Genomic DNA, 12,662 nt, shown 5'->3' on the forward strand with positions numbered 1-12,662 from the left:
ACCACATGGTGGCTCACAACCATCTGTAATGAGATCTGACGCCCTCTTCTGGTGCATCTGAAGACAGCTACAGTGTACTTAGATATAATAATAAATAAATCTTTAAAAAAAGAGAGAGAGAAGAAATATCTAAACAAATATCTCTCTATGGGAGCAGAGAGACTATCAGAATTTAATGACATTATCTGTTTCTAAGTAGCAAATACAGTTTACTCAATTACTGTCCAATAAGAGATGTAGAAGATTGAATATAACTTCAAAAGAATGATGTTAATTTTGTCTTGTATAGTTCTCCAGAAATTTGAGTGATCCAAGAAAGTAGCCGTCAGCTTTCCAAAACAATGCTAAGACTTGGGTTACAGAGCTGCCTTTGATTTCTTAATGTATAACTTGGCACTGCCATTTGCCAAGCAGTGGATACAAGAAGCCTCTTTTCTAAGGAACATGATCCAGTTTTGTTCATACCTCAATGCTCATAACTACATCCAGCTGGAAGGGAGGTCAAAGGTCAAAGGATCTCCCCCCTCCTCCGGCGCCCCCTGTTTCTTCAAACCCAGTAATCGCATGCCCTCCTAAAACTTGGAGGTGGGTATGCTTTTATAATGTGACTGATGGTCCAAATGAAGTAACATACAATTGTAATCCCAGCACTCAGGAGGTGGAGGGAGAAGGTTCAGAAGTTTGTGATTAGCCTAGTCAATACAAGAAGACCTTGTCTTAAACGAACAAAACAAAGAATTTAAAAGAAAAAAAAAAAAAAAAGGAAAGGAAGAAAGAAATACGAGTAAGTGTGGTGGTTTGAATATGCTTGGTACAGGGAGTGGCATTTATTTGAAGGTGTGGCCTTGTTTGAGGAAGTGTGTCACTATGGAGGTGGGGTTTGAGACCCTTCTCTTAGCTATCTGGAAATCAACCTCCTGTTTGCCTTTGGAACAAGATGTATAACTCTCAGCTCCTCCAGCACCGTGTCTGCCTGCATACTGCCATCCTTCCAGACTTGATGATAATGGACTGAACTTCTGAACTTTTAAGCCAGCCTCAATTAAATGTTGTGCTTTATAAGAGTTGCCTTGATCACGGTGTCTCTCACAGCTATGGAAACCCTAAGACAGGCAGGAAGGGGAGGAAAGGAAAGGATAATGAAAACTGAACACATTGAACTGGAAAACTTAATGGAGGATAACTTTCGGTAAATAAGGCATGACTGCATACTCTTATGCAGTCTTTGGTAAGTAATCCGCCTTGGGTTAAGGAGAGTATAATTCATGCATTGTTGTGGTTAAAGAACTTTCCAGCTTTCAAGAAGACACTGGTGCAGAGCACAGAAGCAAGAGTCAACTTGTCCTGTCAGCAAATTGGCCAACTTATAGGGACCAAAACTAAACAAAAAGAGAATAATGGTGTTGAGCCAAGTGGAGAAAGTATTTCAAGAGGGACAAGCAGTCAAGTGTGTATGACATGCAAGGGGAGAAGCCTTGGTCTTTGAAACTGGCAGAGTGAATATCAATGTTGACCTTGGCAAATAGCATGGTAGGCACGAAAGATGAAGTGGAGTAAATTTCAGGAAGACACAGGAAAGTGGGATTCGAGAGAGCAAGCATAATCCTGTCTTTTGGGGAAAACAGTGATTTGTGTGTGTAAAGGTTGGATGCAGCAAAAATAGAGTTGAAGATAACCATGCAAAGAAAAACCTGATATTTTCAGGTCTCACAAGAACAGAAAGATGTATTCCTTCCATATGTCCGGTAGAAGTGTGATAATGATTGAAGAAAGGGTGGTGGGGCAAGAAGCAAGGAGGGGCTTTAAGGCTATGTGATGGCTATTCCCCATTTTCAACTTGACTATATCTGGAATGAACTACAATCCAGAAATGGTGGACACACCTGAGATCCAGATTTGGATGCTGGAAGACACAAGCTTTTGATCCGAATCTTGCTGCATAGTAGCCCTGAAAAGCTTAAGTCCAGGCCAGGTAGTACACACCTTTAATCCCTCGAGACGGAGGCAAGCAGATCTCTGAGTTTAAGGCCAGCATGGGACAGAGCAAATTCTAAATCCAGGCATGGTGGTATACACCTTTAATCTGTACCATAAGTTCTGCTGGAGGCCTACATAAGGAGATTGAAAGAAGGAAGGCTTTCTTCTCTTTCTCCTGCTTGCACTTATTTGCCAGGACATCTGTTGGAGCTTCTTCAGGATTACAGCTTAAATAGAAGACCAGCTGAAACAACTCGACTCTTGGGACTGAGCAACTACTAGATTCTTAGACTGCTCTTTCACAGGTCCCCATTGTTGGGTTAGTTAGACTGCAGATTGTAAGTCATTTCAATAATTTCCCTTAATATATAGAGACATTTCCTAAGTTCTGTGACTCTAGAGAGCCCTGACTAATACAGGATCCCTTATGTAGTAGCTTTGATTTTTTTTTTAAATAAGAAGTAAAGTCATCCATTGGTGGAGTTTTTCTCAACTACTTATGGCAGGTGTTGATAAAGCTATTTAAAAATAAGATTGGTCTTATATAGGGACTTACGTCCTAGGCAAAACCCACCTAGAAGATGGGCAGGTTCATGTTGCAGTGATGAATCTTATGATACATCCCCTTGATTGTACTTAATGTTCTTTAGATGGCAGGAATCACAAATGTAATATGCTTCTCAAACTCATCCTTTTACCCAAGTGATCAGGCACTAGCACCAGTACCCTAGCGCAGAGGCGCGAGCACGGGCTGTCAGCCACCTGAAGGGAATCCGGTGTCTGAGCTGAGACTCCTATTGTGTCATCACCACAACCTAGAGTTTATAGCGCTCACTGGGGCAATCAATATGCTTTCTTCATCTTGATTTCTGAATTAACCCCTAGGCAACCCACTTGTCTCCATACCACTGGCAATGCGAGTTTTCATCATCTTTTACTTGGCTATTTTACAATTCCAACTCTCCATGGAAAAACTGGCTATACCAATCTCCTAGTTAAAATTATCAGTGACTCCACAATTTCCTTTATGAAAAAGCCTATGCGAAGACAGTAAGCTAATTTTCAATGAATTTCTGATAGGACTTCTCAATCTCTCTTCACCTCTGGCTTATTCATATATTAGTTTTCTCTTAATCTTGATGCATGTATATTAACTCCATCAGTAGACATCTCAGACTGTGGTTCGTGTCAAACTCAGATATCCTATATTTTTCATATGCATATACCTATGATGAAGTAATGGCAACAATAATATAATATTTATAACAAAATGGTGGACCCTTTATATTCTGCAATGATACTAAGATCCATGTATGTTCAAATGTTTTTTTTTCTTTCTTTTTTTTTTTTGTTTTTTTGAGACAGGGTTTCTCTGTATAGCCCTGGCTGTCCTGGAACTCACTCTGTAGACCTGGCTGACCTTGAACTCAGAAATCTGCCTGCCTCCGCCTCCCGAGTGCTGGGATTAAAGGCATGCGCCACCACACCCAGTGTCAAATGTTTTATCTTAGTTGGTGTTATTTGCAAATTATCTACATACATTCATACATTCTCTGTACCTATTTCTACATTACTTACAATAGTTACACAATGTAAATGTTACATAAAGAATTCCTATACTACATTTTATAGTAAACCATGATAAGAAAAATGTACAAGTTTGAGATATATATATATATATGTATATATATATATATATATATATATATATATATATGGAAAGACAGACAGATATGAGAGAAAGTTATTTTCATGTAGCCAGCCTAGCTCAAACTCAGTATATTGTTGTTGAGTCTATCTTTGAATTCTTCCATCCTTCTGCTTCAACCTCTGGAGCGTTGATATTATAGACGAACACTACCGTACCCAATTTTAAAAACATTTTGATCTGTGGTTGTTGAACCTGCACAGGCAGAGTTGAAGGATCTGGAGGGCCAATAGCACTATAATAAATTGTATATGAATCTCTCTCTCTCTCTCTCTCTCTCTCTCTCTCTCTCTCTCTCTCTCTCTNCTCTCTCTCTCTCTCTCTCTCTCTCTCTCTCTCTCTGTCTCTCTCTGTCTTTCTGTCTCTGTCTCTCTCTCTCTCTGTTTCTCTCTCGTGCTCACATTTCCTGTAATGATTTGTCAATACCTACATGTTAAGACAAGATGGAGTGATTGATGTAGGTATCGTGATGTAGTATTCTGCTACTTGGTAAGGGTTACTTAAAGGTAAGCACTGACAGATCTGATGGCCCAGATTGCAGCTTAGGTATACTTGTGACTATGGGTAGTTGAATGATGTTCAGTATTGGACCAAACAGGACTCAGAAAGATTTCATCACATTCAAAAATTAAAATTTAGGTGTTGTTTATTTTGAATCGTTCACCTAATCTTTTCAGGCTTTGACTGGTCAGTGGTCACTGAGACTTCATAAGGAAACTCACAGGTAAATGAGAGACTCTTGCTTTTCCATTGCTATATCCCGTTTCCTGACCCAGTATTCAGTTCTAGAAGGCCTTTCTCTTCCAGTTGTTTCTGTCTTTAACTTTTCCATAACCAATCCATGTTTGTTTTTCTTAGTCAAGTGATCCTCAAGGAAGTTCTTCTGATGCCCTGATCCAACCTGAGGGAGGTGCTCTCCCAGGTAGCTTAAAAAAACAAAAAAACAAAACAAAAAACCATCACTCTTTTGTCCTGTTTCCTACAAGGGTCTTTTTACTCATTCCTGTATCCCAACACGGTGTGACTCAACTCAACATGGCATTCATGACCTCTTTTTGGAATAACTGAAACCTAATTATGAGCCCCAAATCCTGATATTTTTACTAAATCGCCCATCCTCACTGTTCGGTGGAAATAAAAATGTCTCACATATGCTAAAGTGTGCGTACCACCACGACCATGGTAGCTGGCTTCAGAGAAATAATCAAATTCCATGAGCCCAGGGTTAAAGAATGGCTTGCTTGCTGGGGAGGGGTTCCGGGGCAGGGCCCACACTGGGTGGAGCGCTGGCGAGGGAGGCGGGGACTCTAGGCTGAGGCCCCGCCCACAAGAGGGCGACGGAAGGGGCTCAACTCAAGGGCGGAGCGCTCGGGAGGAAGGCGGGGTCTCAGCGCGGCGGCCCCGCCCCGGGGCGGTGCCGGGCGAGGGGAAGGCGGGGCTCGCGGCGAGGAGGTCTGCTTTGGAGGCGGCAGGGTGGTTTGGTCGTGGGCCCAGCGGGTGGCCCGGGTCACCGCCCGCGCTTCGGCGGCCATCTTGCCCGCGCCCGTCTCCCGCGGCGGGAGGGGCGGCGTACAGGCCGGAAACGTCTGCGTGGCGACAGGCCACCTCCTCAGGTCAGTGAGTGCGGCCCGGAGCGGGTGTCTGCGTGAGGCCCGGGGTGGCAGCCGCGGCCGCTTCCTCAGAGCCGCGCCGGCGGGTGGCGTTCCGATCGATCCGTGCGATGGTCACGGCATCGGGCTGCTGGCGCCCGGCCTCGTGTGGAGCCTTGGGGCGTCCCGCGGCCGCGTGGCGACCGTCCTCCGTGCGGAGCCGAGCGGCTCAGCCAGGTGTCTGGACCGTGGGAGCCACGATCGGATTCCTGGTTTACCCGGAATAACAACACGATGAGTTCCAGTTGTACCCAATCAAATCCTTGTTAAAAGGCCTGTCACCCCCCGTGAGCTCTGTTCCCTCCCTACCGACACGAATAATGCAAATTCCTTGAGAGGAATGGAGGCTCTCTGCTTTGCCGAATTGCTCAGCAAATGACTGCTCTTGTTGGCTCTTTTGAATAACTATAGTTTTAACGAAAATGTAGATGCGCAATGTCTTGTGGAGATGGTAGCACTCCAAATTTCCTGAAACTGCTGTCGTTTATTTAGCGCGGAAAGAAAGAAGGCAAACCATATAATTGTATGTTTTGCATTATTTATAGTGTTTTGAATGTGTGTCCAGTTGCCACGTGGGGTTGAGATGTTTTATAAGTGTAAAGTATAGACTGGATTTCCAAGATTTAATAAAAATATAAAAACTTTATTTTTTATATTGGTTGTATATTTTAAATTATTTCTTATTTGATAGGTTAAATTAAAAGATATTCTAAATTTCGTTTGATACTTTTGAAATGTGCCTGCTAGAGAATTATAAGTGGTGGTTCACTACATTTCTTTTGGATAGTGTTACAATGTCCTGGTGGTGAACAGGGACTCTCTGATGGTTTTCACTCGCTGGGAACCATTGAAGGGAAATGAACACTTACTAAATTTGAAGGTGAGGACCTAAATTATTGCCAGCTCTTAGCTCCTCCATGGATTTGGCAATGTCTCCGGCATCTGAAAGCATTCACTTCCAGGACTGGTTGAAAGAACTAAATAGGGACACCAACATCTGTATGAAGCAGAGAACTCATCATTGATGAGTTAATGTTAGAACTTTGTGAGGTGGAAATTACATAGATGTTACCCGAGTTGTTAGGGACTTGTAATCATCTATGCTAATAACTGGATGAAAGAATTTCTGAGCCCTTACTGTTTTTTTTTTGTTGTTTTGGTGTTGCTCTTGTTGTTTTTTGCCCTCCTCCATATTCATATTATGTATGTGAATAAGCAAGAACCTGTTTGTATAGAGTGTTAGATTTCTTAACAGGATGGTTATAGACATACTGGTTTTCTAGGGCCATCTTTGTAACGTGCAACCCTGTGCAGGAGCACCAGCCTAGCATTTAGAGTGGCTAGCAGTTTAAAGCTGCACTGTCACTCCTTGACATTTTCATTTTGCACTGGGCTCTGCAAATTAGGTAACTGTTCCTTTCTTTAGCACTGGTCGAAGATGGAAGTTGACAGATAGGCACAAAAACCAAATCGTCTGTTCTTCTGTTCAGTCCATCACAAAATGAGAAGGATTTATGAGTTCCTTTCTAACTCGAAAGTTCCATGATTTTGTATGTGTCACTGCCATAATTTCGTGAGTGGTAACAGGATTTTACAGGCATAGCATTGGGAGTGCTGACTGGTTCTTGTTGAGGATCCCCCAGACCACACTGTTCAAATGACAGTGTCTTAGTTTGGTTTCTCTTGCTGTGATACTTTGACAGAAAGACCTTCAAGGAGATTTTATTTTAGCTAACATTTCCAAGTTACAGTCCATCATCTAAACAAGTCAACATGAAAGCCACCTGAGACAGCTAGTCACATTACTTCTGCAGTTAGGAGCTGGAATCAGTGAAGTAGTGTGTATATGCTTCCTGCTCAACCAGCTTTCTCCACTCTCAGACAGCTCAGGATCCCCTTGCCTACTGGAATTGTACCACCCACAATAGGTTGATCTTCCTCTACTTAATATAATCAAGGTGGACCACATGCCGACCTGATCTACACACTCCCTCCTTGTGATTCTCTTGTCAGGTGCTTCTGGGTTGTGATAAGTTGGTGATATTTATTTATTTGAGACAGGGTTTCTCTGTATAGGCCTGACTGTCCTGGAACTCACTCTGTAGGCCAGGCTGGCCTTGAACTCAGAAATTAGCCTGCCTCTGCCTCCCAAGTGCTGGGATTAAAGGCGTGCACCACCATGCCTGGTGAATAAGTTGGTGATTAAAAGTAACCATCACATACTGTAACCTTATTGTTCTTTGTTTTTGAGAGTGGATTTCCTGTGTCTGAGGTTGACTCTGATTCTTGATCCACTTCCACCCCCCAAATGCCAGGATCAAGGTGGACTTTACCACACCTAGCTTACAGTAACTCTTTTGAACTGGATTTTTCAACATGGTTTTGTTTTGTTTTACCACATATAGTTTGTATCAGGAGTAAAATTGTAGGATGGAATCCTAGATTAACGTGTGTTTATATATGTATTGAGTTTTTCTTTTCTGTTTTTTCAGGGACATAGCAAGAATCTCAAGACATGTTTAAGAAGCTCCCTCTATTTGTAAGAATCTAGGTATGGGCATTATCCCTTACTCTAGGGGCTATCTAGTTTTCTTTGCTGTCTGGTATGATTTTCTTCCCTTCCTCATTTTTTCAGTTTTCAAACTAACTCTATTGTATGTGTCTGTTCATTAGAATGCAGCTTTGTTAGAACAGGTTTTTTTATCTGCCCCTAGCTATCACTGTATTCCCATAGTTGAGAACAACGTGCATACAACGTGCTAAATAAACAGCTACCGAATAAACAGAATACAATGTATTAAAGCAATCCTCTTTTAGGATGCTTTACTTTGGGTCTTCCATCTCTAGACCCAACTATAACAGTGATAGCTTTGCTCTTAGAGTTAGGTTCTGTTGCAAAAAAGAAATGTTGATTCCTCAGGAGTAGGAAAAAGTGGAAGCATGAAGAAAGTGTAAAACCTTGAAATAATAGGTGTGAGAAGTGTTCATGGACCCCTGAACACAGGCCTGCACTAGGCAGATGTTAACCATCTACTAACTGGCTAGTTCTAGGCTATGTATTAGAACTATAGTGGAGACAAAAGATGTTTCATCTTTTGTATTGGAAGGCCTAATCTAGTACAAGAGGCTCAGCTATGAGGTTTAAAGAGAGAGAATACTATTTGATGAGAGTGTATTTCTAGGCAAGAGAACATTTGCAAAGATGAGAGATGGCTGGGGAAAGGAGTGAATCCCAAGAACTGAAGAAAAAAGCAGTGTAGCTAAAATACTGCAAGTAAGGCATCCCAGGAGGTCAGAGCAACAGAGCTGAAGGTATTTATAGATCTGTAAATGACGTGTGTAAACTGGTTGCCTGTGTTCTACAATGATTATTCTGGTATGAAGAGAGGACATAGTATAGCGCTTGCTACGCCCCCATGAAGACACGAGTTTTTGGATCCTCAGAATCTATGTGAAAAACTGGGCATGGTAATGTGCACCCAGGATTTCAGCACTGGAGAGGCAAAGACAGGAGGATTCCTTGGATTTGCTGGCCAACTAGTATTGCCAGCAAGTTAGTGAGCTCCAAATTCAGTAAGGGACTTTGCCTCAGAAAAAAATAAAGTATACAAATTGAACTGGGTGGGTTATCTTTTAAAAAAAGAAAAAAAAAAGAAAAAAAATTGGGAAGAGTGAATACATTCAAAATACATTGTATGTATGAACTTCTCTGTGAATCCATGAAAAGTAAGGCGCTAGAAGACATCTAACATGACTTACATGGCCTACATATACACACCTGTACACATGAACACATAAACCATATATGCTTACATATGCACAACATAAGGGTTATTCTGACTCTTTAAGGATTATAGTAAAGATGAATTGTTGAGCTAGTGCCACAGACTAGAAATTATATGTACCTTGATCTCTCATAGTTAGTCTATAGCACCTTGAGAATATGTACACTGTAATACCCTGAGTCAAGGAAGGAAAGAAGTAAATAATTTGGATAAAGAAAAGACACACAACAAAGTGGAAAAGGAATTAAGGAAGAAATGGTATTAAGAATATAATTGAAATGACTGATCCTAGGTTTCAGAAGTGTTAAAGAAGAAAATAAAGCCAGTATGAGTATTTCTGAATTTTTATTTCTAATCTAAATTATATGAATTCTGGAGAGATGGCTCAGAGGTTAAGAGCACTCTGCCCTACAGAAGACATGAGTTCAGTTTCTAGCACCCACATTAGGTGACTCACAGAGCCTGTAACTCCATCTCCAGGTGATCCAACACTGTTTCCTCTAAAGGTACTGCACTTATGTGCACAAATACAGACATGCACATACATACATAATTAGAAATAAAAGACTTCTTAAAAGTTTGATAAATATGAAGTCTGTGAAATTCTATATTAAGAATTCATGTCTAAAACTGTTTGCAAGATAAGAAGGTATGAGAGTTGAATATTTATCAAAGAATATCTTTATTAGGAAAGTATGTTCATCTCTATACTTGATACTTGCAGTAGATATTGGCAGACTGTATGATCACCTTCTGAAAACTGCAAATAACCACAGTGAGATTTGTAAATGTTTTGTTAATTTTGTATCTAAGCTATTCTTGCCAATCTCTTGGTAGCACTTAATATTTGCATCCAGCTTTCATTTTTAAGCAAATAATATAATAATAATAATAATATTAAAACTATTCTGGCTTTAGTTAAAACTTATCTAGGCTTATAAAATTGAAAACTAAGAACCTTTAGTGGTCCCTTAACTTATTTTTCTCAAAGTAAGTGTGGTATATGTACTGCCAGTCATAATGCAATGATTTTTTTTTTTTTAGATAAAATACAATCAAGCACATTTAAATAATATCTTTATTTTAGCATGCATTAAGGTATAATTAATACACTCTCCTCATGGTTGATGAAACTACATATGAAGTTAAAGTTGATCAGATTTTGAAAAAGAATCAGTTTAAGGAGACTAGTAGCATTATGAGTGATCCATTAATGAGTAAAATTGGGACGTACTAATTAAATAATTTTATTATTGAGTAGATGAGAAAATCGTCCAATAACTAATTATAGAAAAGTTAGAATAAATCTCGTATCTCCTTTGTACATTCCAGTTTTTATTCTGCCCAATTCTTAATGTTGAAAGTCAAAGAAACAAATGTTGCAGCATGATATTATACTTCAAATTTGTGTTGTTCATTAAATTATTGAAAAGTGAGTGAGTTAACTAGTGTTTAGCTCTGTGGCTAGACATTCCCATATTAGCACAGACAGAACACTTACACTGAGGACTAACTGCTGCTCTAACCAATACTTAGGATAGTGAGTCATACTCCTTTTAAGTTTTCCCCCATCATGGGTATGGTACTTATTAATTTACTGATCATAGTGAAGTTATTATGACCCAAGGTTAATTTGAAGGCCCTAGTAACTGTACAATTAAGATAATTCATCATGGGAAATAAAGCCAGGACGTGCTTCTCAGATCCCTACTAGATCACTTTATTAGAGGAAGTGGTTATTCTTCTGTCTCCATTTTTAGTCAAAAGAATATCCTCTTGAATCTGTGTGGTGAGAGAAAAATACAATCACAGAGAAAAAGAAGGTACTTGTGTAGAGATTTGAACATAAGGATTGTGTTTTGTTGATATTTTAAACCTCTTATTTTTAACACTTTCAGTGAATGGACCTGACTGGACTTTTTAAGCCCATCAATAAACATGAGCGGTACCAAGCCTGATATTTTGTGGGCACCACACCAGGTTGATAGATTTGTTGTATGTGACTCAGAATTGAGCCTTTATCATGTGGAATCGGCTGTGAATTCAGAACTCAAGGCTGGATCATTACGTTTATCTGAAGACTCTGCAGCGACATTACTGTCAATAAATTCAGATACACCCTATATGAAATGTGTTGCGTGGTATCTCAATTATGATCCTGAATGTCTCCTAGCAGTTGGACAAGCAAATGGTCGAGTTGTACTTACAAGTCTTGGTCAAGATCATAACTCTAAGTTTAAAGATTTGATAGGAAAAGAATTTGTTCCAAAGCATGCTCGACAATGCAATACCCTTGCATGGAATCCACTGGATAGTAACTGGCTTGCTGCTGGTCTAGACAAACACAGAGCTGACTTTTCAGTTCTAATATGGGATATCTGCAGCAAATATACTCCTGATATTGTTCCCATGGAAAAAGTGAGACTTTCAGCAGGTGAAGCTGAAACAACATTATTAGTAACAAAACCACTGTATGAGTTAGGGCAGAATGATGCTTGTTTATCCCTTTGTTGGCTTCCACGAGACCAGAAACTACTTCTTGCTGGCATGCATCGTAACCTAGCCATATTTGATCTTCGGAACACAAGCCAGAAGATGTTTGTAAATACAAAAGCTGTTCAAGGAGTGACAGTAGACCCTTACTTCCATGATCGTGTTGCTTCCTTCTATGAAGGTCAGGTTGCAATATGGGATCTTAGAAAATTTGAGAAGCCAGTTTTGACTTTGACTGAACAACCAAAGCCCTTGACAAAAGTTGCATGGTGTCCAACTAGGACTGGCCTGCTTGCCACTTTAACAAGGGATAGTAATATTATTAGGTTGTATGATATGCAGCATACACCCACTCCCATTGGGGATGAAACCGAACCCACAATAATTGAAAGAAGTGTGCAGCCTTGTGACAATTACATTGCTTCCTTTGCATGGCATCCAACGAGTCAAAATCGAATGATAGTTGTGACTCCCAACCGAACAATGTCTGACTTCACTGTATTTGAAAGGATATCTCTTGCCTGGAGCCCAATTACATCTTTAATGTGGGCTTGTGGTCGCCATTTGTATGAGTGTGCAGAAGAAGAAAGTGATAATTCCTTAGAAAAAGATATAGCAACAAAAATGCGCCTTCGGGCTTTATCAAGGTATGGACTTGATACAGAACAGGTCTGGAGAAACCACATTTTAGCTGGCAATGAAGACCCACAGCTCAAATCACTCTGGTATACTCTGCACTATATCCTTTGTCATGTTAACTTTTTGAGGCAAATTGGGTAGCATGCTAAATGTTTTATATACAAATAGAAATTATGTAATCAAATTTTGAAGTAAAATCGTTTAAAACTTTTTAAAGTTTTAGTTTGTAGAATAGCAGCAAGAAAAGTGGTCAGTAGAGCCGGGTGTGGTGGCGCATGCCTTTAATCCCAGCACTTGAGAGACAGAGGCAGGCGGATTTCTGAGTTCGAGGTCAGCCTGGTCTACAAAGTGAGTTCCAGGACAGCCAGAGCTACACAGAGAAACCCTGTCTCGAAAAACCAAAAAAAAAAA

At 40.3% G+C, this 12,662-nt stretch overlaps 1 protein-coding gene across 4 annotated transcripts in view; it reads left to right on the forward strand.

Moving 5' to 3' along the window:
- Nucleotides 1-5,113: 5,113 nt before the first annotated feature.
- Nucleotides 5,114-12,662, forward strand: part of Mios (meiosis regulator for oocyte development) — a 26,866-nt gene continuing 19,317 nt past the window's right edge. The window contains exons 1-4 of one of the 4 annotated variants that reach the window (XM_029535090.1): nucleotides 5,126-5,298; nucleotides 7,827-7,885; nucleotides 8,517-8,646; nucleotides 11,018-12,351. In XM_029535090.1, coding sequence (XP_029390950.1) covers nucleotides 11,058-12,351 — 1,294 coding nt within the window. In that variant the 5' untranslated portion in view covers nucleotides 5,126-5,298; nucleotides 7,827-7,885; nucleotides 8,517-8,646; nucleotides 11,018-11,057. Of the gene's footprint in view, nucleotides 5,299-5,450; nucleotides 5,858-7,826; nucleotides 7,886-8,516; nucleotides 8,647-11,017; nucleotides 12,352-12,662 lie in introns of those variants that run through there. The other 3 variants (XM_021190123.2, XM_029535092.1, XM_029535093.1) reach the window with 3 other exon arrangements.

This window comes from Mus pahari, chromosome 2, assembly GCF_900095145.1.
Source record: "Mus pahari chromosome 2, PAHARI_EIJ_v1.1, whole genome shotgun sequence".
Taxonomy (NCBI): Eukaryota; Metazoa; Chordata; class Mammalia; order Rodentia; family Muridae; genus Mus; species Mus pahari.